Source organism: Channa argus, chromosome 9 (genome assembly GCF_033026475.1).
Source record: "Channa argus isolate prfri chromosome 9, Channa argus male v1.0, whole genome shotgun sequence".
In the NCBI taxonomy this organism is placed as follows: Eukaryota; Metazoa; Chordata; class Actinopteri; order Anabantiformes; family Channidae; genus Channa; species Channa argus.
This window is the reverse complement of record NC_090205.1, coordinates 17,287,142-17,314,278: the sequence shown is the minus strand read 5'-3', so window position 1 is coordinate 17,314,278 and position 27,137 is coordinate 17,287,142. Positions and strand designations below refer to the sequence as shown.

Sequence of the window (27,137 nt, the reverse complement as noted above, 5' to 3'; positions counted from 1 at the left end):
ACTGTAAAATGGGAAATTGCCCCATATAACATCACATTTTACGTGGTGGTGGCATGGTGTCTATGCCCTCCAGGTCCATTTAGTAAAACAAATATTTTATGTAATTCCTTTTGTATAACTCCAGAGCATAGCCATTCTCAACAAGGATCGCTACCACTTTTTTCAAGACGTCATTCGTTATTTATCAGCTGATTATCAACTGTTCCATCTCCATATAAGTGTTTTCCAACCGCCTTTGCCGCTACGAAATACGCGGTACATCAACATGACCAAATGAAACGCTGCAAGTGAACGCAAGCGGTCAGCTGAAACGCGCATGCGCAGATGGTAAGGAAACGCTCCGCCAGCTCAGCTGACAAAAGCAGCAACCAGGTGATAATGGCAGACTTTGGAAGTAACGAAGAAGTAGCTGTGATCGGTAACACTGACCTTATTTCAGCTGAATCAGAGAACAACATTATAAACACGGTCGTACTTTTTGTTATTCTTCATAATAAACATGGTTGACGTGTACAAAAAACCCAAATGAAAACTTTCCTAAACCCTAATGTAACGTTATGTTAAAGTTAGCTGGGTGGAGGTATTGAGTAATTACGGAGACTTTCCATTAACATTTTCAAAAAGCAAGCTATTTTTTAGCAAGTGTTGAAAATTTTAAAGTGCTTGGTAGATGTAGTTACTAGCTCTGCAACGTGACTTTTTATACAAAATAAGATAAAGTTGCTTTTGCTAACGGGGGTTTAAAGCTAACAGCTACTAAGTGAACGGTAACTCCTGACGTTAGCTTTTGCTAGCTAGTAGTCGCGCTAAGTTTAAAGTTTTGTTTTCTTCAGCGTCACATCAACCTGATTCCTCTTTGTGTTCTGCAAGTTTACCACTCAATAGTCCGTGTCTCTGACAAAGTAGACGTTTTAGGGTGAAAAATCTTCTAAAACTTAATCATCGTCTTTTTTCAGTACTTGGATAGTGGAACTTTAGCCCCGTCTAAGCTTGTGACGTGCACAGGCCATTCACAACAGTCCTGTGTACACAAGTATGTCGTTACTGTCATCAGTAGAAGAACAGTTGTCTGTCCATATGTGCTCATCTGGCTTCATGCTTGTCTGTCTTTGTTGAGTAGAGTTGTGTAGAAGACTCCACACCTGTTTATTCACTTGTTGTTGTTTTTCTAATGTTCTTTTTTGCATTAGTCTCTTACTTTTATGTTCTACTTTTCCTTTCATTAATTGCCTTTTTTTGCCCCTTTTTCTTGCATATGCGTTTTTGTTTGTCAATGTAGATGGTGGAAAGAGGGACACCTCTGCTGAACAAAATGGAGATAAATGTGGCAGAAGCAGAGAAGAGAACAGGGAAGAACACCGTTAACATGCAGGAGACTTATACTGTTTATCTCATAGAAACAAGGTAGGTCATAAAGTGGACCATCTGCTTTCCTGCTGTCATTTGATATGTTTTCACCCTGATTCTGACAGTTTCGGTACATAATAACAAATTAATAGTGGATAAGATGCACTTTGGTTGTACAGTGGGTTGTAAGTGGTTTTTGAACAAAACAGAAGCTTTAATGTCTTATTTAACAGCACACAATGTATCGTTTACTTCTGTATTTGCAGGCCAGCTGAAAATGTCCCAGAGGGAGGTACACAAACCATACCTGACACTTTGTGGAGACGTTACAGTGAATTTGAGTTGCTTAAAACATACCTCATGGTCACCTACCCCTACATTATTATCCCCCCACTGCCAGAGAAAAGGGTGAGTGAAAAAAGAAAAGAAAGATACATTTGAGATGATTTATTTGCTGTCTTTAGTAGTTTGCTCTCTGTTTTTCCTCACTTCAAGGTGATATTTATTTTTTTCTCCTGGGATTTTGCCTCTTATAGGCTGAATTTGTCTGGCATAAGCTTTCATCTGACAACCTTGACCCGGACTTTGTTGAGCGAAGGAGGGTCGGCCTGGAAAACTTCTTGTTGCGTGTTGCATCACATTCTGTCTTATCCAATGACAAGATCTTCTTCCACTTTCTTACTGAGGTTAGCATCCAAACATATACCATATAACGTCCCATTGAAGTTTCCTGCCATACAGATACACATGTCATGATGTAAAGTTTTTATGAAATAAATTACTCCAGATGAGTGCTAAAATTCAATTACATACTAGCATAGTTAAAATGAAAGACATGGTTCTGATCTGATATACAATACAACTGTATATCAGATCAATACAATACAATGCAATTACAATACAAAAAAGTACAATACAATTCAATATTTGCAGCTTGTTACAACATGTTCAAACCAGGGCAGCCCCTTGTTTTCCTTTTTGTAGTGGAGTTGTTGGCTGGCAATTCCATTTTTACACCTGTATAACTCCCAGACTGCTAGTCTTGTCATTTTTCATCATCATTTTTCAATTATCTGTCCTCAGGAAAAGGGATGGAGAGATGCCGTTCTGGAGACAGGTTTCCAAGACAAGGTAAAACATTTGTAGTGTCATATAAGTGTGATTCAATGTGAACTGTTGCACAAACATCCATGAAGTTCTTCTTGTTGCTGTACCGTGTAGGTGATCTTAAAAAAAAAAAACCCTTCATTCATTCATCTGTGTGCTGTATGCAAAACAAAATCCGCTTAACTGATGTAAATTTTTATTTTTTGATAGGTTGACCCCAGATTAAAATCCCTGAGTGCCATGTTAAGAGTCAAGAATCCTGACAAGTATGTATAAAATGGACGTAGATGAGATATTAAGATTCACTCCTTGTGTTACAATGCATTTGTTGTGTTCTCCAGGAGATTCACAGCACTGAAGCACTATAGTGATGATCTGAACACTGTAATCTCACAGTTACTAAGGGTGCGGGCGGTAAGTTTTGGCATGTGCAAATACACAGCCTTATTTAACTTTCTGCTTAATTTGAAATGTGGCTTTTAATATTTACATATTGTGTTTCATATTGTATTGTTTAACATGGACAGTCTTTTCTTGCTATCTGCATAAGTCCACATTGCACTGACGAATAGTCTGTCAACAGATAATTTTCTGAGTGTTTAGCATGTTAGATTTTTGACACAGTCAACTTGTAAGAACGTTGCCCACATTTATGAACCAGCATTTTTTTGGCTTTCTATAACTGTGGCTTTGTCATGCAAACACTCGCAGTGACTAAGGTATTGTATCGGGGAATAGTTTTTTTTAAAAATCAGGTTTATTATTTTTATTATAGAGAGTAGCAGATAGGCTGTATGGGGTTTACAAGGTCCATGGTAACTACGGCAGAGTTTTTAGGTAAGAAACACAGGTTATATTGTTTTTGCATTTTTACATTAATAAATTCATAGTGTTTTAATGTTGGTGAATGTTGTATGTTTTGATTACAAATGTATAAGAAAAACTTTTGGCTTTATTGACTGACTACAGATATTCGTAGAACTCAAATGCACTTGAATTGTTGTGTCTCCAGTGAGTGGAGTGCTATAGAAAAAGAAATGGGAGACGGACTGCAGAGTGCCGGCCACCACATGGATACGTAAGTAATAGAGTAAAGTTTACACTCTCATAAATCAGCACCTTAGCTTATACCTAAGTTTTCTTTTAACAGTTTCATTAAAATAGACAAGTGCTAGTTTATACATTCACTCACATCTGATGCCTTTTGACATTGGTTGACTTGTGAATGGGACTTTGTGTGTCTGTGTGCAGGTATGCGGCATCAATAGATGACATTCTGGAGGAAGAAGAGCACTATGCAGATCAGCTGAAAGAATACCTCTTCTACACTGATGCTGTCAGGTAAGTGTGCATTTAAAAGAGACCTATACTTTAGTTATAGCAGGATAAACAAGAAAACAGCCTATCACTGAATTCACCTTATGGTCTCACTGGGATTCACAGATTGTAACCATTTGCTCTTACCTCTCCCTTGCATCACTCATTTAATAACATCAGAAAGTTTTCACACCCTTGCACTTTCATTATGGTGGAGATTTTTATTTTCAATTAAGTAAATTGCGATTTTAAAGTATTCAGACCGTTAATTCAGTTCTTTGACGAAGCTTGTTGGTGGGAGTTAAAGCTTTTAACTCTCCACAATCTTTGCTGAGTTTGGGGAGATCTTCTCAAGCTTAGTGGGATTGGATGCAAAGCATCTGTAAACTACAATCTTTAGCTCCTTACAAATGTTCCACATGGTTTAACTCTAGGCTTTGGTTGGGAGGGGCTTCTTACTATTTGGCTGCAACTGTGACAACTGTGTCCCCCTCAATGCATCTGTCAAAATTAACCAGGCAATACACCGTGTGTGGTATTCACTATACATAGTGCAGCATCCACAGTGTTCTGCCTGTAGTGTTCATTTTGTCTCTCATAAAACTAGAGAATCTTTTTCCTTGTGGTCCCACAATCGCTTAACTGCTGTTTATTACTAACTGTTGAATACTTTAAAAAAACAATCTATTTTCACATTGCCCAGGTGTATTTTAGAGCTGTTAGTCTCCTTGACTGGTATCTGCTCTATCTCACATTGTTATTTGTGAAAAAGCAAAGTGAAGCATAATTTTATATTCATGCTATTTGTGTGTGTGTGTGTGTGTGTGTGTGTGTTAAGGTCAGTGTGTAAGAAACATGAATTGATCCAGTATGAGTTGGAGATGGCAGCTCAGGACCTCGCCCATAAAAAACAACAAAAAGAAGAGCTGGTTACTGGGGTAACAAACTGACCCAGCAAATTCTTATCTGTGACTTCTTCTTACACATGCACATGTTTATCCAACTTGATGAAAATAGTACACACACATTTTTAGCTTCAACTTTCACCATTGATGCCTTTGTACAGAATGCAGGTAAAAAGTCAATGAAATGCCGTGCTGGATCTTTACAATGTATTCTGTGTGTGTGTGTGTGTGTGTGTGTGTGTTGGCGTGTGGGTTTTCATGTGCACATGCATGTGTAGACTGTGCGAGTCTTTTCCCTGAAGGGGATGACCAGTAAACTGTTTGGTCAGGAGAGCCAGGAGCAGAGGGAGAGCAGGTTGGCTGCCCTGGATCAGAGTATTCGGGAGGGAGAGGAGATGGTCAAGGAGAAGAACACAGAGTGCCAGTATGTCCAAAGCCAGCTGATCAATTTTCTGTACTGTTCTGAAATGTTCCCACTGTTTGTTCCTCTTTCTTTTGTATGTAAATATATAATTTGTAATCATTTCGCCATGGAATAAACACTCTTTTGTGTTATTGTGTATACCTAAACATTTATTTGTCATGTTATTCATTTATTTATTTTAAATACAAAAACTGCAAATCTAATCGAAACTCAGTTGCTAGTACATAAATAAATCCTCCTCCTCTTTTAGAGACTTTGTACGAACAGCCTGGGAAGACATAGAACGCTTTAAAGAGCAGAAAGACAGAGATTTGCGTGAAGCCCTAACCAGCTACGCCATTATGCAGATCAGCATGTGTAAAAAGGTAAGGATGTTTGTTCTCGGATGTTTATACTTGCTTGCTTAACAAATGTCAGGTGTTATGTGATGTTGGCTAATTCAATCTGTTCACCCTCTTTTTCTGTCTTTACTCCTTTAGGGAATTCAGGTGTGGTCTAATGCCAAGGAGTGTTTCAACAAAATGTGAGCCACTCATCAAGCCCATCACACACTGCACCAAAATGATTGTTAATCAGATTATCCAGACTGGGACCGTCACTCTTTCATTCTAATTCTGGCTTTGCTTAGTTTGCTATGCGAATTTGAAGCTATTGAGATTCCTTTTCTCTCCCTTCCTCTCTTAAATATAAAAATATATTTATTTAGCTAGGTAGGTACCAATGCATTTAATAATCCCATGCCTTTTAACAAAGTGTTTTAATGGTACCACTCTGATGTAATCTCCATATTGCAGATTATCTACATTTTCTTCCTTCTCTGCACAGGTGACATTATGTCCGAGACACTAAAAATGCCTAAGAGTTGTACAGAGGAGAAAAGCTGCGCTGTGTTAGTTGTAAACATTCTCCTCACACGTTTCTTACCCTTAAAATGTAGAATACAGGGTAGAGTGATACCATTCAGCCAAGAGAAGCTGCACATTTTGAGCAGTGCTTCATTTGGCACATTTTAGTTTCCTGCATAAGAAATATGGAAACAAATTATGGATATTGGTTTCCCATATTCCTTTTAAGAGAGTCTACGTACAGGTGGGTTATTTCACACAAATTAAACAGTTAGGTAGTTGTCAGCTGACATGAAATATACTTTAGTTATTACATATAGTACCATCAGCACAGATAAGAATCACCCTTAACATGTAACTTAACACACTGAGGTGTCACTGAACCGAAGATTGGAGCTTCAGTCCTGAGGAGGTATCCTAAAAAATATTGCTAGGCATTTGTTTCATTAGTTTTCTCTGTTCAAATAATAAAGTTAATTGTTTGAAATTGGAGGTAATAAAAATGTCAGATAGAAATCAGAAACAGAATGCTGTAAATGAAATGAAGTAAAGGTCCACAGCTCAACAAACCACGACACATTCACATTTCCTTTTCTCCTATTTCATGAAGAACATTTTATACGCTTTGGAAACTGCTATTGATTATTTTTGTTACTTTTTTGTGCCAAAAGCAAAAGACCTATGAGTAAATGCAGTCAGGAAGGTCTCATGCCGTTTTGGCGACCGTGAAGGACTAATACATAGCACCCCCTCAAACCTCCTTGAGCTACCAAGTGCAACCATAAATGCTGCTACAAGTAGTGCACATACAAATCAATAATGGAGCCTTTTCTTCACCGTCAGGCTTTATAGCCTTAATCAAATATTGGTTTTGAACAACAGGGGAAGGACACTAAACTTAGTTGTTGACCTTCTCTGCTTACTTTTCCTCTTTAATTTGTTTCTCCCCCTGATATTATGTCACTGCACTAAATAAAAGATTTAAGTTTCAAACATGCCTCAGGTCAATGTAAAAAATGTTTTGACCAAACTGTTGAAACTTTGAAGTACAGATATGTTGGATCCTCACAATTAGGCTTAATACATATGCCCTAAATACACCATAGATATTTCTACTTTTGCTTTCTTTAAGATATTCAGCTGAGGTGAACAGACAAATAATTGTTCAAAATAAAAAGGTGGCTGGCATATTTCCAAACCAACGGTTTATGTATGTTTTTATAATAAACATGGCTAAACTAGATAATTGTTGTTATGTTTCTGTAATTACTGTGGCTTCAACACTAATAAACATATTTCCCTTTTAACAATTTTGTTGTATTTTTATGCAAAATAAAGTTTATATCAGGGTGTTTTCTACTACAGATGCTTGATGGGTTTTTTTTTTATAAAAAGGTTGCTTTTGTGCTTATCTTATTTTTTTAACGAAAACTATGCATAATTTATAATTAAAGCAGTGTATAAGACATCCCCTTTTTCTATAGAAAAATGTTATTATATTTATATTCACCCAAGCGAGCAAAACATTACAGGTGATGAGAAATCTTAATCAAAACATTCAGTGAACCTTTTTTTTGCCACTTGTGCTCTTTCTACTAGAAACGTTTTCTCTCCATCATAAGTTTGCACTTTATACCTAATGTACCAAATAGGATAAGATGTAGTCTAAACATAATGATCCTTAAAAAAATGCATTTACGTTTATCCCCTGCAGCTTGGACTATCTAAGCTTATACACCTGGTGGTTGGAACGCTGTATTATAGTTGTAAACTATGACATTATGAAGGAACAGCGACACCTGTCAGTCGGTACTAGTAAATACATCTCCATTTGGCACTAAACCGACTTAAAAAGTCGTTTCCAGGAAATGGAAGGAAATGGTTTTTTTTTTTCAGATCCACCTAATTGTTGGTTTACATGAGATCACGTGTGGTTTTCTCGAATAGAAACCTAACATTAATTTAAAATTTAAAAACAGGCCAAAGCCTTACGTCACAAAACCCAGCAATAGACTGAACTCGCCAGCTACTTGATATTTAATCTGTCCAAGTAAATTGTAGGCTTGTAACACTAAGAAACCATAACAATTTTATAATTACACGTAAACGTTTTACAAGCCTGGGATGCTGATACTGGGACACATCATTGAAAAAAGATTATGAAGTCACAGGATATGTGGATTTAGTGCACTAAAGTGGACTCAGGGGACACATTTTCAAAATGTCCAAACATTCTCCATTGCTTTACATACTGATGCGCTCAGTGGGCTGTATAACAGGTGGCCACTTATATCAATTAATATTCCTCACAGGGGCAATTGGGTAATAGTTATTTTTTGTGCACTAAGCAGATACAAACGATACAGATGTGTGTCAATAGACACTGCGGGCAACAGACAGCGTCGGAAGAGTACAGGCGAAACCACGAGTGGTGAAATTCACAGCCTGCACAGCGCCATACCCAACCCTGCTGCCAGTGCCTGCCTGTGTTTGGGAGAAGGGACCCGCCCACCTTAATAAAGACTGGACCTTCTCTCTTCCAATCCAGACAAAAGGAGAGGACGATAGATCACCGGCGGTACGTACTGAGCCAAGCATCTGAGCACCTGGAGCCGCCACAGATTTGATCCGACGCGCAAGACCGCACCGGCACGCACGCCCTTCACACCTGAAATCTCACAGCCGGCTAACTGTGTGGTTTGAACGCCGAGGATAGCTAGAGTGGTCCCAGGTTCATTTGCAGCCAGAACACCGTGTTCCCATGATGTCATACCTGTGGATTCTGCTATTAGGGAGCTTGCTGGCTTCAAGCGCCAAGGCACAAGGTAATGATTTATTTCCCCTTAATTCAGACCAGTCTTCAGCGTTATGCAGATGTTTTTGTTCGTTTGCATGTATTTTAATATCTATCTATCTGTCTATCTGTCTGTGTTTTCACACCCCTCCTTTGGCTCTCACCTGTTATTCGCTCTGTCTTTTCTCTGCTCTTCCTGCAGTCTGCCGTATTACTCATCCATCCACGCGCGCGCGCGCGTCTTGTACCAGTCTGTCTGACTCCCTGTCAGCACGTCAGCTCTGTTCATCTATCCTTATTTTAATCGGATGTGACTGAAGCAAACGCCAGATCTTCAGTCTTCATCCTTACTGGAATTGTCTAAGGCTGTGCAGCCTTGACATTATCAGTAAAAAAGGTGTGTGGTGTAGTGTGGCCATATCTTTTTGGACATAAATTTTGGCCCACAGGGGTGTGGTGTGCTCATTGTCTCTACATAAGTTATTGTCTCCCTCCTTTTCTCTTTCTTTTCTTATCTGTATCTTGTATGTTTAATTCTTGTACCCTTTTAAATCTTTCATCTTCATGTTGCTTCTCTGTATCAATCATTCTTTTTTTTCTTCTCTCTCCTCCTCTTCTTCTTCTTTCATTTTCAGCTGGCCCATGGGCCCTTGCCCTTCCCCAAGGCACATGCAAAGATTTCAGATTGTTCAAATGCGCAATAAAACTCAGAGGGAGAGAAAAGAACCATTGACACAAACACAGACAGTGGGAAAATAGAGGGAAAGTAGGGGACATCTTGGAATGACCTAAAAGAGGAACAGTGTAGCCAACTGAGCGGGGACACGGAGATATCAAGAGACATCATTATGCAAACAGAAATTCAGTTGAACGTTGGCACACTGGATTTTGATGTGGTGTAATCTCACTCCACTGGTTCCCATTTTATTACCAGATAAACCACCTATACCCACACAAAAACACACGCACACACATTTTGTCGTTTATTTCCCTTTACTAAACACACTTTTTTCAGTTGCTGTAACTCTAACTTTACTGTAAACCCAGTGTATGTTGGCATAGTAATGCACAGACAAGTTCAGGCTCTGTGTTCACAATTCCATACTTTGTGTGTGTGTGTGTGTATGTGTGTTGTTAAAAGTCACACTGGAAAAGGGGGTGCTAGGTGTGTTGCATGTGTACACATCATGAACGGTGTGCGTTTAGTTACAAAAGTGAAGTACAGTATATAGGGAGTGTCTCAGTAACTAGATCCGGCTCCAGCTGTAGACAACACCCAACAACACAACTAGTTTCAGCGCCTTCCTCCCCCCAAGGCCCTCAGCATCTGTACATGTGTGAGAGAGAGAGCAAGTGAGTGCAAGTGGGTGGGTTTGGGTTATAACTTTAACATACAGAACATGTGGGAGTATGAGAGTGGTTCATAAATGTGAGTGTGAGAATAAGTCAGTTATAGAACATGTGTGTATCTTAGAGGTGGATAAAAGCAAAAAAAAAAAAAAAAAGTGCTGTGTGATGGGTTCCAAATGTGTGTGTGCAGACTTGTCTGTGTTTACATTTACAACTACCAACATAAAAATCACTCTTTTTTTGTGTAACACTCATTCTCACTGTGCTCCCATGGGAGCACTTAATTAATGGATAAACACATAGCTTTCTGCCCCCCACCCTGCCAATAAAAAAACAACGAATAGAACCTGACAAAAAAATGACATTGTATACCGCATGCACAAACAGCCTCTAGTGTATGGGGCAAGACTTTGTTATGGGGGAAGAAGAAACTTAACTTTTGCTGATGTAGATTACGTAACCACATAAACCTGTTTCTGTGTTTCTGATTTCCAAAGCAAAAGGTAAATATATGATGGCTAACACGTTTTATTTTTTTATTAATCAGCTTATCAAAAAATTATATTTGAACAGTGGCACCAGTATCAAGCACCACAACATCCTCAAAAATGTCATTATTTTTTAAAACTTAACATACTGTACATAACACTCCACAGTGTATTAGCTGTGTCCATAATAGCTTGCCCACTAAAATTATTTCAAATAAAATATAAATTGCACATAGGAGGCACAAATTGTCTTACAAATTGACTTGTATTTTACACGAGTATGAAAATAATTGACTGATTCTTTGAAACGTGTCTTTCCTTTTTTCCTTTTTTTTTTTGAGCATGCTGACTGCTTTACCTCAGCTTTACTCTGATGTATCATACCTAAAAAAGAGGTGAAATATTTTTCAAGGGAGCGTACATCAGGGACAAGTGCAAAACATAACCTGGCTGAAAAAATTCTGAAGGTTAAATTAGCAGCAACAATTTGAATGTGTCTCCTCCCAGTTAAACACATTTTTTAATTGTTCAAGTCACCGCAAATATACCCGGATGTGCTGCTTGGTTATTACTGATGCTGCTGAACAGTTTTACAACGTCTCAAATCTTATTTGCTGGGACATAAAGAACAAGGGAATTAATATGACCACAAAAAAGGGCAAACAGCAGCATGGCACTTTCCAAATGTTTTCTTAAACAAATTTATGTGCAAAACTATTACAAATGTAATATGAATTAATTGTAACAAGATATATAAATGACTTATTAACCCGTTAATTAGTGAGCTTTAGACATGCCAGTAAATTTGGCTACATTAGGACAGAATCAGGCTAACTGTTCTCCCTGTTTTCAGGCTTTTTCTTATGGCAAACTAACTGGCTATTGACTGACATGATATGGTATCAATGTCCTCGTCTCATTCTCAGTCAGTCAATATATTGATTAACAATCTGTCAAACTACTTTACTAGTTTTGACAAGAACACAATGTAACTTACACTAATTATTTTCCACATGTGTAAACTGGTTTGACTTAAGCCTTTTTCTCTGGAGTCCTTTTCCCAGTTTAAACTGCACATGTTGTGTCCCACACAATAGCGTGCAGCTATGACAGAGACACAGATGACTCATCAGCCTCAAGGGAAAGTAGTGACAGAGAAACAGAAGGAGTAAAGAGTTTGAGAGAGAGAACGAGAGATGAAAGGCCGGAGATGGGCTTAAAGACAGAAAGAAAGGAAAGGAAGGAGGGAGAGAGGTTTGGATGTGCAACAGTTTGTTTCACTGCTGCACTAACACAAAACAGGACAGCACTTAAACAGAGTGCGAGAGTGAAAGTGAACTTGCATCTGCATGTAAGCATGTGTGAGAGCATGTGATTGAATGTGATTTGAACTTAAGGGGGTGCGATACAGTGTTTTATGAGGGTTAGTGGGTGGAGGATATATTACAGCATTTGTGTAGTAGATTCAGTGGAGGAAGTGGGAAACTGATGGATGGGAACAGAATGTTCTATGGAGCGGCAACAGTCAGAGTTTGCTTGAAGTCTCTCTCTTTATCTCTAGGTCTCTTTCACATACATACACACACACACACATGCACAAATAAGTTACATGCCACATGCCTCAAGCACATATGCACATACTATAAGGGCAATGCAATGAAAAAATTACACATAAACTTAAGTGAAAACATAAGCATGAATAGAAACACACACATCAACAAAAAATCCCTGCCTGACAAAAAAAACATTAGCTGTAGGTTTTTCGGGCGTGTCAACTGGCATCTAAACGTATTTCCATGTTATTACTGGGGCTGATGTGATTTCCAAGGTGCTCTTAAAGATAGTGATACAGAAACATCCACACACCCACAGTAATTTTTCACTGACCTGTGAATTCATTGGTTAATGTTTATCTTGGATGCTAAGGTAGAGTAACGACATTCAAAGGAAAAACGAGTGTGAGAAACAAGGAGAGCTTGTTCTTATTTCTGCGTTGGTTACCACGCATCTGTGCATGGGTGTCTGCATGTCTCATGTTCATGTTTTAGAGCATGGATGTGTATGCTTGTGGGGTGGTAGACATATAAGATATCATCAGTGCTTCTCACCTCTAGAGAATCTATGGTGTGATGGAAATACTGGGGATGTGTTCATGCCGCTCTCCCTCATGGCTTCACTGACTCTGACACAATCTCACTTGACAAACAGTCTTTCATTTGAGTTTTGCTTGGCAATGAGTGTCTGCTAAAAAGATGAATTATTCAATTTTTTGTAAGCACAATAAGGAAGAGACTAATGATATTGAGTAGCAAATACCTGATTGCTGGAATTATTTTCTGCTTTGCTACTTTTTTCACCTTCTAGTTCTGGCAGCAATTGGCACCCACTCACCTTGTGCACTTAATTTCTACTTTTTCAAGCTATCTTATTACAGTTTAGCCAAGGTCAAGGACAACATCACTTATACCGTAATTTCTAGATGGCTGCATCTCTTAGTTAGTAGTTGTATTTGTAAACAGGCACTGCCAGCATGAACCAGCATCAGGGTGCTGCTGAAGTCAGCAGAGCAAAGAACCATCAAGCCAGATCCCAATTTGCTGTTTCAGCTTCTCACATGCAACGGGGGAATCTCACATCACTGGCTTAAACACACACACACAAAAACACACCATGCTCATCTCACAAAGACAACGATAAAGAACTTTTCTTTGTGTTTTCTCATTAGTACAGAGTTGCAATGCCAGTGGCGAGGTTGACACTTCACATGATGTAGTGACACCTCAGATGTGATCGATGTGTCTGTCTTGTAGCTGGGCCATTAACACCAGGCACCAATCTGGCCAGGGTGTGGCTATGTGTGGCTTGTGTGTGTGTGTGTGTGTGTGTGTGTGTGTGTGTGTGTGTGTGTGTGTGTGTGTGTGTGTGTGTGTGTGTGTGTGTGTGTGTGTGGTATTAGTCATGTCAGAAAATGTGTTGAATGCACAAGAGCTTAATGACTGTTTAGACACAGGATTTTAATGATTTTAAATTACAACAGATGGATATAATTACCTATTGTTACACTAATCGCTACTAATTGTGTGTTTTATTGCTTCTATTTTTGTGTTAGATTTAAGATGTTTTGTGTATTTGTGTGGGAACAGCAGAGGGCACAAAATAATGGCTAGAATATAAAATTTTGGCCATGTTGTGCTGTGAAGTTGCTTGCACAGGAGGACTCCTTTTGAGACACTAAAATGGATTCTGGGATTTATTGTGTGCCTCCTTCTTTTCAGAGAGAGAATTAAACAGAGGCGGTTGTGCGATATTTATTGAAGCACCAAGGATTAGGATGGTCATTTATTTTTGTACCTTTTTGATAATGATATGACCCATGAGTCTGCACTTCACTGGATATGTGCTCTTTTTTCATTATTCTGCTGTTTTCTTTCTTCACACAACTCTCTGTAGACGATGGAGCCCCAGCAGAGGAGGCAGCAACAGATTCTCAGACCCAATCCCCTAAACTAGATCCAACACCAGAAGCCAATGGAGAACCTGAAGCAGATGAGGAAAGGACCCCTTCTGCAGTGGTTAGTATAGAGGAAGTTGTGTTGTTTGTTCCTTTTGTTTGAATCCTGGGGAGGGCAGAAATAAAGAATAAGAGACCTAAAAAGATGATGTAACAACTTCTCTAAAATAAATTAATGTAACGGAATGAATAATATAAGGGTGAGTATAGTTAGCTATTTTGAAAATTTTTGTAGAGTTTCTGTGACACAATAAACGTCTGCTTCTTTAGTTCTGCTCCTGCCTCCCCAGTCTAGAAACCACATATCAATGTCAATTTTACATTTATTTTTTGAAAAACATCCTGATATTGTGTTTTTGTAAGACATATCATTTTCAGACATGTACTGTAAATCTTGTGCTGAATACAGGAAGTAACACCATCATCAATTGAGCCTAAGCCCAATAATGACCCTGAAACTGAAGCCAATGCAACAGTGAGCCCATCAAATGATAATGAAGAACCAACAATTCCTGTAGGTGATGATGCAGAGGTAGTAACTCCTGCAGACAATAATGAAGAGCCAACAACTCCTGCAGGTGATGATGCAGAGGTAGTAACTCCTGCAGATAATAATGAAGAGCCAACAACTACTGAAGGTGATGATGCAGAGGAAGTAACTCCTGTAGATGATAACGAAGAACCAACAACTCCTGCAAGTGATGATGCATACGTAGTAACTCCAGCAGATGATAATGACGAACTAGTAACTCCTACAGATGATGATGAAGAGCCAAAAACTTCTGCAGGAGATGACCCAGAACCAGGAACCCCTGCAGGAGAGGATGTAGAGATGTCGACTGCTGAAGCAGACAGAGAGGTTACAGCAACACAAGGTGACCAATTTAAGTTCAAACAATTCAGAGATAGAATAATACTAAAACAAAAATATCAAATGTACTTTTTTTATTTCAGCTAATTGTTCTGAAACAAACACAATGCTGCAAATATCCTAAACTTTTCTTACATTTAAGCAACAAATATAATCCACATACTATTGTGTGCTCTCTAAATCATGCCTTTTTTAATGTTGCTGTTTAACGTTGGGATCATTTGGGTGTTTTGGGACCTTTATTAGCGCAGCCACAGTGATAAAAAATAATTTGTTAGCATAGACTCTGCGGGTTCTACTTTTTTCCATGATGCATACATGTACTCCAATGGCAGCATATGAAGTCAGTGTTTATCTTCTAATTCAACACGAGGTCTACTGTAGCTCAAAAAATAGAGCTTGGATACAAAATCTGCTTAAGCTTGCATGTACACATAGGCCACAATAGCCCCGGGTAAAAGTCCTGGGTAAATGGGTTATTAAAATATAAATCGATGATCTAATACTTGTCCCACCCCCGTTTTTCTCACTGCTGTAGTGCCAGTAGTTTTTCCAGAGAATGGCAATCCAGAGCCTGAGCAGACAACAGCTACTGTAGAGGAGGAGCAATTTGCTGCTGATCTCACACCTGTTCAGGAAGAGGTCTGTAGCAGCTTTGAAAATGTTTTACGAAGCATCTTAACTTACTCCCACAAATGCTCTAGTGTAACATACCTATTTATATGCATTTATACGTAATAGAATTATATGGCTTTCACAGAATGGACCTGATCTGAATTTATCAGAAATAGATGAAGACAACAACGAGAAAGAAGCAACAGATCTTGCTATTGAAGTAAAAAGCCCAGTCAACAATCAACAACCTAATACCGCTTCTCCTTCAGGTAAGAAGGCAGGCAAAATATAAAAATAAATGCTGATTTCCCTCAGGAAATTTGGATCCTGGCACTACTAATTTGAAACTGCATAGATAAACATATTTTTATGTTTAGTTTTGTTTGTTTTCATCTTAATTACGCGGCTAGAGATTAGGGCCCTGAGACTATGGCTAGAAGCAGCATGTTGCTACATGTTAAGACGTTAAAATGAGAAGCTGATCTATAATCTACACTGTTGCCCATAAATTTGGAATGAACATTTTTTACCTCTGACATTTTTTGATTTATTCTTCAAAGATAAAGTGTATATCTTCTCAAAACATTATTGATCAAGCTCTTCCGAACATATCACAAATTATACCACAATTAACCTGCAAAAAAAAAGGAATCTCTCTGAAAACCAAATTATTCCAACTTTATGGGCAGCAGTGTGTATAATATGATCTTTAAATTAAACTGTTTCTTTTTACCATATTTTCTGTGTTTAGAAATCAGCATTTTAGATGTTTGCATTAAACCATGATTCTGTCTTTGGCAACAGATGAGGAGGACAATAATGACACGAATAGAGGTAAAACATTTTTCCTTTTTATCCTCCCCTCTGTCTCTTGAAGGATTTTAGCTCCAACATGTAAACCTCAACCTTTCTGGAGCAACTCTCACTTCAGCTAAACAAATTATTGACTTTACAAATGGTTCACTTGTTTCCTCATACAGTACAAGAGAGATTCAAGATAATGTCAATAAAACCAGTTCAATAACTAGAGCAGCAACTGGCCTGTTTAATTCAAGCATAGAGTTGTTGATTCCTGTGCAGCCTTTACAACATTACAGCAAAGGAAAGTGAGTAAGATTAAGTAAGAGTAAGACCTGATTTATTCAGGAAAAGTGGACAATAGCAGTAATAACACTGAACTCTGGTGCTACCTCAGACTTTGCTGCCAACAGAGTAATGTTACTTCCGAAACGTGGAGCCCAGGAGGAAGAGCAGTCGTCAACCAATCCCACAGTTGTTCCCGAACTCCTCAGGTCACATGTCGAAGTGTCCTTGAGCAAGACACTGAACCCCAACATAGCTGCATAGTTGCTCCCCCACCGGTGTGTGAGTGCGTGTGATTGTGAGTGCGAATGATAAACCAGTAGGTAGTACCAGTACTAGTGGGTAGAAAAGCGCTATGTAAGTGCAGACCATTTACCCTCCGTGCAGAAATGCCGAGAGATCACTTTGAACAGCTCTATCTGACTAAACCTACAAAATCATGTTTGTCACTCCTTCCGTGTGCAAAAAATACAGGCGGACAAAGCGAATTTTGAGGTCAGGAAACAGTTGGAGCACTGGTTGTTATAAGCACATATGAGCAGAAACTTCCAGTGAGGATGAAACATGTTTTTTATCATAGCACCTGAGTGGTGACAACTCAGGGGGAACTGAAGACTAAAGTCTAATTTTATCCTCACCACAAAATTTTCCTTGTGGGTGCACAGCATTTTCCTGTGGGTGTCTAAGATCCCGAGCAGCCACAAAATCAGCCCCTCAGCACTGAAAAATCACAAATTGTAGAAAATTGCTTGCTTGTGTGTTTGGAGACAGCATTTTTCAAACTCCATACTGCATGTATTGTGTTTGATGTAAAATGCCTTTCGTTAAGGATTTCCCTCTCTCTTATTTAAGAACATTTTGCTGTACCTTTGACCCTAGGAATACCAATTAAATTATTATCATAAATTTTGATCAGTAATTTTTATACATGTTCATGTCCTGATTGTATGAGTTATGATGCACCATTGTGCTGCAACTCCCTGTTTCCTCACCAATTAATGGGAAACAGATGAGATGCACAAATCACTCTGAAGGGTTAAGGGGTGGGAATATGGCCCACACAGTTTTACCTTTCAAATTAGGGATGGTACAGTTTGAGAAAGGAACCCTCCCTCAATGTAATTTTATCAGTTTGTGTCACATTATTGTTTAACTATGTCTATATTGTATTTTTGCGTCATCTGGACTCTTGCTCTTTCTCTCCTGAACCTTTGCTGCTGAGTGTTAAGGAAATCATGCTATAGAGGCTTTCTTCTTTTTCTTCTTCCAACTGACTGGATACATTCTGTGACATTGGTGAAAAGGGGAAATTAGTTGGGAAATAGGGAGGAGGACAAAGGAAGGAAGAGGTGGAAGCAGAGAGCATATGTACAAGCTAAGCAGAGGTGTAAAAGGAGAGGGACAGAAGAGAGATAAGAGGAGAAGCTATGGGAAACGGTACAGAGGAGATGTTGTTAAGGCTAATGGAAAGGGAAAGAGGGAAAGCAGCAGAATGATGGACCGCGTATAGAAGTAAACACAAGAGAATGATAGTAGCACAATAAAACCTGGCTCAAAATGTGCTAACAGTACTTAACACCGTAGCACCAAATGCACTCATCTGTTACAATCTGTGCACAATACATTTTCGCTATGATTTTTAAAGGTGAGAGAATAGATGACACGTTAAATTATTTTATTTACTGATCCCACCCCACCCTTTCCAGCCTAAAGATACTTCGTACACTGAGTCACCCATGTTGTATAAGTCACTTGGGTTTTCCCCAAGTGAATAAAGAGTCAGGGTAAGGTGTTATTCCTGACAGATGATATTTATCTAAGTCAACACTAGTACGCAAGTGCAGCGTCACACCCATTGAGCTGGTAGTAGTTCATAGTTCTTACTGAGGATATCTCTGCAGGCCATGAGGGACTGAACTGGAAAGAGCCTTTAGGATGGTAGATTTTATCATGAAACATGATGTAGTATAGTGTCGTAAAGAGGCGTAGAGAGTTTTTTTTGTGGACATCTGGAAATTATTCCTCTTGGGCGGTACACTATAAGGGGAATTTTTCTGCAGGGATTAATATTGCATTTCCGTCACTAATGACATCTCATTATTTTTTCAGATGGAGGCTTAGAAGATGTTTTATCAGAGCACAATCCAGACGCTGGAAAGGGCCGCAGTTTTGATCGTGACGGTTAGTAATTACCAACAGCTACTGTTGATTTTGGTATTGTAACCAAAAGCCTTCATCCCTTCAGTAGTGCCTAGTGATGGTCTAGTGTTAGTGAAATTGTATCTGTGTCCTACTTCACACAATGTCATTGAGGCCTTTTGGTATCACTTGTTTATCGCAGTGGATGTGAACAAGCAAACTGTCCACTCGAGGGAATAGAATAACATGGAAGGTTTAACTCATTTTGCTTGTAAGTCCAGTCGAGAATCCAGACATATACAAGTCCTAACAATTACTATTAGCTATTTTTACACATAAAAGCAATAAATTGGGATGGGATATTTCTTATGTAAATTTTAACACATGACTTAGACCAGCCATCATCTGGGGCTTTTAAAGTTATTTTTCCCCGAGCAGAGCAACTAATTGAGCACATACAAATTCAGCCATAATTATAAAAACCAATTATGGTTTCGGTGAGTTGGGTTAATCTCAATGTGCAACATTTTTTACCTTCTCAAAAAAGGTATTTAAAATTTTCTTTTGCTCTTTCACTCTTGCTCTTCTTTAACACTTATGTTGTAATTGGCGCTAAATATATCATTATGTAGAACATGAACCCTGCTTTATGAACACTGAGATCAAATCCAGAGGCAGCTATTTTGATGCACCTTGTGTGCTGCCTGTAGTCTGGCATTTAAACTACCAAGTCGCACCTCTACCACATGGTTTGTAGCACCACCAACCGAAAGACTATGCCTTATAATTGTGTGAGATAATTGTCTCGTAGAGTTCTATAGTGTTTGAATCATATTCCCATAAAATGAGCTTTGTTCCCATGAAATGAGACAGAATTAACTTGTTTTACCTCCTGAGTTAAGAAAGTTTAATCACTATCCATAAGACAACTTGAAAGCAGTTTTGGAACAAGAGATGTTCAACAGCACATCTCAACATTTACCCTTTATTCCAATTTGTGATTCATCCTGCTCTGTATAATCACTATGATCCAATCAAAGGAGCTCTTTTTTAGTGCTCTGTTATTTGTGCTTCAGTCAAGTCGAAGCAGGTCGGTGAGGCAGCTGTGATCTCACAGGCATATACAGACAGGCAGCTCAGAAAGAGATAACAGGGTGTTTTTCATAAGGATCAAATCATAGATCACAGATGGAGACGTGTTTGTCTGTCTCAAATATTGTATCTTTCTGATATCACAGAAGCATTTGTGTGCGTGTACACAAGAAACACTTTAATTAATGCTGAGTTGTGTTTGTGGTTATGTGTGCTGCCAGAGTGGTTAGGACAGAAAAACTAGACTATTAATGCCACCAGGGTATAAACTACCACAGAGGCCATAAACCTCCTCCTGGCTTGTTCTTTATCTCTGCCTTTTACTTGCCAGCTATGTCACAGTGCGTATACAGTATGTAAATAATTCATTTACTGTACACTGTTTCAAAATGGCTTTTCTCTCTATTGTTCTTTTCTTGATTATTCTTTTTTTTTATTCTTTGTTTAGCACATGTTGCTGGCGCCATAGGTGATGGTAAGACTTTATCTTATGTTCAAGGTCAAAATATACATAATAACACACAACAAAAAATAAACGCACACAGAATAGCAGTGGTAGGGCTTATGGATCTCTAAAACCTGGTGAAGTATGCAGGATATTACTAGCATGCCTCTGGCAAAAAAAAAATCCAGAAGATTGTCTCTTATGGTTTTAGTTCAAACTACGTTCCAAATTCCTCATCTTTAAGGATATTTTAACAATAAATTCTCTCATGTAGTCACGCTGCTGGTGTTAAAAGGGCTAATAGCTAAGCTCTCCCACAATAGCCATAACTTCCCAATTGTCAAACTGGAAATCATACACAATAAAGTCCAAACTAAAAATACCTTTCACAAGTTAGAAGATGATGGCGTTCATATAAAGATCCATAGTGTTTTACCACTGTTGTTCCAAAAGTGTTTAAAGTTGAAACAATGAAAAAAGTTTTTATAGCGTGCAGTTTTATGTTGCTAATTGTGGTTGTGTGTTCTTCCTTTTAAACAGGGAACAAACCTGAACCCAAAGGTAAGTAGTTCCTTTTCCAATGCAGTCTTCCCTCTAAGAAGATGTGTTGTTGCTGAAGCTGCAGCATTACATTTTCAAAACATTCAACTTGAACTTAAATATTATTAACTATTGTTGTATAATTTCAATGACTAGTCCGGGCAAAGGTGGAAAGTGGTATAAAGATTTAAGTTAACTAGTGCTGATATTTGATATATGATATATTTGCATTTACTAAAATATCAATGTGTTGTGTGTAGTGATTGTTGTCATTGGATCTGTAGTATTGAACTGTGGAATTCACCAACAAATTATTTAGTTCTACTGTAGGTCTTTCAGTGATGCCTGACTTCAGCTGTGTACAGTAACATACTATACAGTAATGTAATAGGCGTTTAGTTTTCAAAAGATATTACATTTTCCTGGTCCATCATTTCTTTCAGTTCATTTATGTATTCCTATATTGTAAACTATATTGGTGGGTGTTCATAAAAATGTCCTACTCTATACAAATTAGTATGTGAATGAGTCTTCTACATTTGTGCACATGCCTGTTTGTGCATGCCTGTGCCTGCATCCGCCTTGACTTCCTTTTTCTGACTCACTGTATTCTCACATGTTATTCCGACTAATTTAATTTCTTTTCTATTTCATTCATCTTGAGTCATGCGTGGTTTCTGATGACACTCCCTAGTTTTTCTTTATCACTGGGTTTAGTGTACTTTCATTTCTTCTTTACTTGCTGACTCATGCACTGCACCCCAGCTTCCCTTCTCCTCCCCATCTCTTACTCTATTTCTTGTACTTATCCTGCCATTATGAATTTCTGTTGACTAATTCCCCTGCTGGAACAATTAGGAGCTAGTATTAAGAACAGCTGTAAAGAAGGCGAGTGAGGACAAGCAAAGATACAGTTTGGCAAGAGTAGAGTAATAATCTTTATAGTGTATAGCTGGGTTTCCTCTATATTCATTGTTTGTATAGTTTTGTATTGTTTGTGAATGTTATATATAGTTAGACCGCACCTGTTTGCTTTGAACTCAATTGTTAATTGCACTATTAGTAAATAATAGCATTTACTTAAAAAATGAGTAATTTTCTGGCTTTTGTGCTGGTAGCTTGTAGTCATTTTTTATGTACTTTTATTATGATTTAATTTATATAATCATAATAATAATCACAATTCAGGTTGTGTTTTGCTCACTTGAGTCTAAAAGGTATTTTCTGTATGCTATGACACAGCATTAACACTATTCAGATTAGTGTTGTCATAGTAACTGGGTTACATGTGCAGATAGATTTATGCTGTCTGTGTGAATGCTTTTACAAGTCTAAATGATAAGCCAGACAACTGAAAGAGAATTGGAAAATTCTGGAATAAAATGATGCATGTATTGCTCTTTCTCTCTCTCTCTCTCTCTCTCTCTCTCTCTCTCTCTCTCTGTCTGTCTCTGTCTTTCTCTCTCAAACACACACACACAGGCATGCACACACCATGTCATGTCATTGAGCCTCACACTTAAATTGCCTTTCATTGATGCAACAGCAAAATGGCACCAAGTGGTGATAGCAAACATTACGATACACGCAGGTGTTACACTGAAAAACATACTACACAACGCAATCACATCTCTAAAATGCTCATATGAATATGTTTTGATTTTGTTGCCTATGCATTTGCAAGTCATAAACAGTGAGGTAATTCATTTTTTCTTTGTTTCCTACAAAAGCCAGCTCTGTAGCAGGCATTGTAAGTGCAATCGGTGTGGCTGCTGTGGGAGCGGTCGCTGGGTACTTCACCTATCAGAAGAAGAAACTCTGCTTTAAAAACAGACAGGGTAATTATCCTTCTAAGTACTTCACTAACCAAAACCCTTATAACATAATGTCTCAATGGAATACACCAGGCAAAATGTTTTACTAGACACTCCACACCTCATACAAGAAATTCCTATAGAACCAAGTGAACTGAACGCAATATTTTGTTTGTCTTTTGGCATTTGTCGTCCATGTTGTATGAGCAGCCAAGCAAATGGTTTGGTCCAAACTTGAGCCTGCATGGCTTGTTTAGGCACTTGCATTGAGAAAGAGTAAAAAGTCATTTACTCAGCTAATGTCAACTGCCATCACACCTCCTTTAGGAGTCAATCATGCAGGAAACTGTATATTGTTGACTTGGATAATGGTAGACTCTTAGCCCCTCTTAGAAGATTTTTTAAGGCAGACAAGCTGTGAATACCTTTTGAATATCGGCAGTTCGTCTTTAAGACATAGCAGACTTAACTTTATCCTTTAGAAAAAAGTCAATTACTGTAAACTCACACACCCTACACAACAATACTGCCAATTTAGCATAGTTTTCATTTACAGTCAACATGAATAATAGGCCATTCAGCTTTACTGATGTAGGGCAAAAGTCAGACTCAAAATTACACTATATATCTTTAATAGCTATAAATTGATATAAATCAGCATTCTAAAGAAATTACATGTATCCTATCCCTCTGTCAATTTCTCAGACACATCAGTCAGAATAGATTTATTTTTCTTCTGATGGAATCTAGAAAGTGAGGATTGCAATTGTTAACATCATCAGCCGGCCTAGAGCTCTTCCATTGACCATAAAGTCCCAATTGTGCACAGCAATAGTTTTACATAGAAAAAAAACTGAAAAGTTTCTCTGTGGTTATAAAAACAACTACAAATTAGAAATATTAAGATCTTTAGAAAGTCACTTTCAGTGAGCACATTTTCTTATTGAGTTATTTTCAGTGGAGTTGTAGTTTCACAATTATAGAAAAGGAATACGTTCATGAAATTTCCAAAGGGGAGATCATAAATTGATCTATGCTGATGGGTAGAAAAAGGAGTTAATTACCTAAATGTTTCTAAAATTTTAATTTACACGCGAAGCCCTATTTCATCTGTCTGTGCTATTGCATATAACTGACTTTCAGTTTTCTGTGATTAGAAGCAGATCCTGAAGCTGCACGCAAAGCTGATACAGCAGAGGCTCAATCAGATCCCCAGGGTATGACATAGACACACACATAAATAAACACACCTAAAATACAACCACATATAGAACCTTTAACTGTTTTGACCTTTTACTATGTATTTGTGTGTGTGTGTGTGTGTGTCTGTGTTTGTTTCTTGCAGTCCTTAGCAACCTGCTGAAGTCCGCCTAGACCAAAAATGATTACCTGACTGCCTGGACCAACTACAGTCAAACAAAGTGGCAATCTCACATTTAGGCTTCATCCTCTGGAGAGCTAAATTACTGTGAGGCCCCAGAGGACGGCTGTGTGTTCGTAGTTGTTTGTGTGTGTGTGTGTCTGTGTGTGTGTGTGTGTGTTTGTTCATGTGTATGTGTGTGTTTGTACGCGTGCTTGCGTGCGTGTGCTCTTGTGTGTGTGTTTGTGCTCATGAGTGTGATGGAAAAAATAGTAACATAAGAAAAAGCGAGTGAATATATATGAACCTTAGGGGTTTTACGATGAAAATAGGAATTTATTAGAATGGATGGTCTGACTTTCTACTTTAAATCCAGCAACTTTTTTTCAGAGGCCACTAAACAGATTAAAATCTCAAATTAAATGTGACCATCAGATGGCAAAATTAAAGAACTATGTTTTTTATTTGTATGGCAAATTTCCAGTTCTGTTAATTCAGTGTAAATATAAACCAGTGACAGATATTGATGTTGTACTATAGATGTTTAACTTTGTACTGAATTCTTACAAATGCATTTTTGATAATTCTGTCATTTGAGCCGCCCATTTAATTTTCTACCAGTCACTTAAACATAGTTTTCCTTTTCAATATAATTGTCATATATAATTGTTACAGTTGCAGAATAGATGAATAACAGGGGATTCAATAACGACCACTGTATTTCCTAGGTTCTGGCTAGGAATAGTACTATAGGATAGTAATCCTAGAATTCTGGAGATATTGTTATATGGTCCATAAAGTGTCTAGAGGGCCACTGATGTCACTATATGAGTGTGTGTTTATGTGTGTGTTTGTTGATTGGTAAAGGGGTGTAGTTTTAAATACTGTTGGGCAACTTCCACTTCTGCTCAGTCAGTTTGATAAACTAAATGGATATTTGGTATCTTAATGCTCAAAAATCCAAATTCAACACTTACTCATTCAAAATACTGTACATCCATTTATTGACCAGTATTCTTCCTAAATGTATAATTTCTCAATCTACTGAGCTGAAGTGAATGCAGTCCAACCCTGTTTTGGTCAATGAATGAATGTTCATCTGACATGAACAGATTCAAGAGGCTACGTAGTAATGTTTTAGACATTGTTCTGATGTACTATGTGTCAGTCTAGTTGTGAAGCAGTAATTTCTCCTCGACAGTAGAGTGCCTTTCACTAACACAGCCTGGCTTGACCAATTTGCAGACACACACGGGAGAATATTAGTAAAAAGCAGGCAAACTATTAGATGAATATATTAAAAATATCCTTGAAATAAAATTGAGGAATGTATTATATTTATTAATTCATAAATACCTTACATTGAATTGCTCATGGATGTGGACATGTTCATATGCAGTTTATTAGTTCACAGTGAGTTAGGTTGTTGTTTTATTTCCACTCCATTTTTGAACTAATATAACATTCCAGGCTTTTTTAACAACTTCTGTTAATTTCAGCAGCGAAACTCTTCTCGTTATATGTCTATTTGATCAAGCCAGTTGCTGTCGTAGTGGATTTTTTTTCCATCATTCATATCTCCACCATTTGCCTGTGATTTTTATAGGAATTTTACATTTAGCAGTGGTGCTTCAGAACCAATAGTCTCTGATCAACATGTTCACTGTGGTATTTTGTGATTCTTATTGTGAAACACCCCAGAAGCAGCGCTACTGCATTTTATTTTTTAAATACCCTTTTTTTTTTTTTTTTTTTTTTTTTTTGCTGCTGTAGCACCATATAATAATAATTCTGAATGTCTTTTTGTTGCCTTGCAGTTTTGTACTTGCTCTGCTCCCTTTAAACAAATAAGGTTATAGAAGCCGCATAGTGCTGCAGATTGTGTAACATGTGTTATTTGTAATGCACCATATAGCTGCAATACAGGACAGAGACTGTTGCTAACAGCCTAGCCTCATGCTGAGAAATATTAATAGTCTGTGATGTCACATATTAATTAATTCTACTGTATGAACTTTGAGCTGGACACTGGGTCTAAGCTCTGTTTAAACTGCCTTCTTATCTTTCAACCTGTGTTACACTGAGATTATCCTGACGTGTTGAACAAGTGGACAGTGTGCCTGCAATTTCTTACTGCATCTGCTTTATTGGCATGGGATGATAATGCACAAACTACCCACTAAACAAAAGTACAAGCTTTCAGAAATAGCCACAGATGCCTTCAAAGCAGCAAATCCTCCTTTTAATGCAGTCTTGGCCTCCTTGGAGCACTCAAGTGAGTGCGACAGGACACAACAAAAGCACTCTGCCCTGCACTGCCCTGCAGAGCACAATCAGAAATGATTTAACACAATTACAAAACTGTTAATCAGTCAAAACAGAAAAGAAAACTGTGTTTTTCAGAATTTTGTTCCACTCTACATTTAGTCCCAAGTACTCAGATTCCTTGTAAACCATTGGAGCACAGCATCCAAACCAGAATGTAAACCGAGGGAATCCTTGACTTTTTGGGTCCTGAAGTGCACTTCCCAGATAATTCTAGGACATCAATCATGGGACTGACCAGTCCTGCCTTATACCACCTCTTGGATATTCCAGAAACAGAAACATAGAACAATGTCACCATCCAAGAAAAATGGTATAACAGAGATGTTTAGCGAGTGCATATCTATGGGAGAAGCACTTTCCTATCTTGTACACATCTTAAATCATTAAACATATTTAGACAAACCATTCTTGATTTAGACTAGACATTTCCTTTTTATTTAAATAAAATGTGTTTTTATTTTGTCTAGGAATTGTCATATTCTTTTTTTGTCATCTGGCACTTGTAGTTGTTCTCTGGAATTGTGTGAACAATGTTTGACGAATCAATTAAACTTTTTTTTTTGTGGGAATTGGTGTTTGATTTTCCTGCCTAATTTCTAGGATTTTTTACGTTAATAGAAAAAATTCTTTGCGTAACATTTGTTTAGCTCTTTTAGTTGGTGACTTTGTTTAGTGCCAGCAAGGTACGGTGAAGGCAATAAAGCAAACAAGCAAAAAAATCATCATAAGACATGACTTGAAATGCCTGATGTGTCACATACT

General features: G+C 38.0%; 2 protein-coding genes across 5 annotated transcripts; both read left to right on the top strand.

Annotated features, from left to right (window-relative positions):
• The first annotated feature begins 308 nt into the window (after positions 1 to 308).
• LOC137132537 (sorting nexin-4-like) lies at positions 309 to 7,255 on the top strand. 3 transcript variants are annotated; one of them, XM_067515134.1, is made up of 14 exons: positions 309 to 468; positions 1,280 to 1,404; positions 1,614 to 1,755; positions 1,884 to 2,033; positions 2,431 to 2,478; positions 2,665 to 2,720; positions 2,796 to 2,868; positions 3,230 to 3,291; positions 3,467 to 3,532; positions 3,706 to 3,795; positions 4,610 to 4,709; positions 4,955 to 5,100; positions 5,351 to 5,465; positions 5,580 to 7,255. In XM_067515134.1, the coding sequence occupies exons 1-14, from the start codon at positions 325 to 327 to the stop codon at positions 5,625 to 5,627; spliced, it is 1,365 nt and encodes a 454-aa protein (XP_067371235.1). In that variant the 5' UTR covers positions 309 to 324; the 3' UTR covers positions 5,628 to 7,255. The 3 variants fall into 3 exon arrangements, with proteins under 3 accessions (XP_067371235.1, XP_067371236.1, XP_067371237.1); XM_067515135.1 differs by having other exon boundaries at positions 329 to 418; XM_067515136.1 differs by lacking the exon at positions 309 to 468 and adding an exon at positions 957 to 1,033.
• Positions 7,256 to 8,366: 1,111 nt separating this feature from the next.
• si:ch211-39i22.1 (CD99 antigen-like protein 2) lies at positions 8,367 to 26,835 on the top strand. Of its 2 annotated transcripts, XM_067515137.1 has the most exons (12): positions 8,369 to 8,770; positions 14,028 to 14,149; positions 14,498 to 14,963; positions 15,498 to 15,601; positions 15,720 to 15,843; positions 16,379 to 16,408; positions 18,767 to 18,838; positions 20,337 to 20,363; positions 20,874 to 20,894; positions 22,604 to 22,711; positions 23,845 to 23,904; positions 24,033 to 26,835. In XM_067515137.1, the coding sequence occupies exons 1-12, from the start codon at positions 8,707 to 8,709 to the stop codon at positions 24,059 to 24,061; spliced, it is 1,227 nt and encodes a 408-aa protein (XP_067371238.1). In that variant the 5' UTR covers positions 8,369 to 8,706; the 3' UTR covers positions 24,062 to 26,835. The 2 variants fall into 2 exon arrangements, with proteins under 2 accessions (XP_067371239.1, XP_067371238.1); XM_067515138.1 differs by lacking the exon at positions 18,767 to 18,838 and having other exon boundaries at positions 8,367 to 8,770.
• The last annotated feature ends 302 nt before the right edge of the window (positions 26,836 to 27,137 follow it).

Bases quoted from the DNA above. Each gene is read 5' to 3' on its own strand.
- LOC137132537 (XM_067515134.1), top strand. From the start codon at position 325: ATGGTAAGGAAACGCTCCGCCAGCTCAGCTGACAAAAGCAGCAACCAG. The intron at 2,869-3,229 runs GTAAGTTTTGGC...TTTTTATTATAG, and splicing joins AGTTACTAAGGGTGCGGGCG to AGAGTAGCAGATAGGCTGTA. The intron at 5,101-5,350 runs GTATGTCCAAAG...CTCCTCTTTTAG, and splicing joins GAGAAGAACACAGAGTGCCA to AGACTTTGTACGAACAGCCT.
- si:ch211-39i22.1 (XM_067515137.1), top strand. From the start codon at position 8,707: ATGATGTCATACCTGTGGATTCTGCTATTAGGGAGCTTGCTGGCTTCA. The intron at 14,150-14,497 runs GTTAGTATAGAG...TGCTGAATACAG, and splicing joins AAAGGACCCCTTCTGCAGTG to GAAGTAACACCATCATCAAT. The intron at 16,409-18,766 runs GTAAAACATTTT...TTATTTTTTCAG, and splicing joins CAATAATGACACGAATAGAG to ATGGAGGCTTAGAAGATGTT.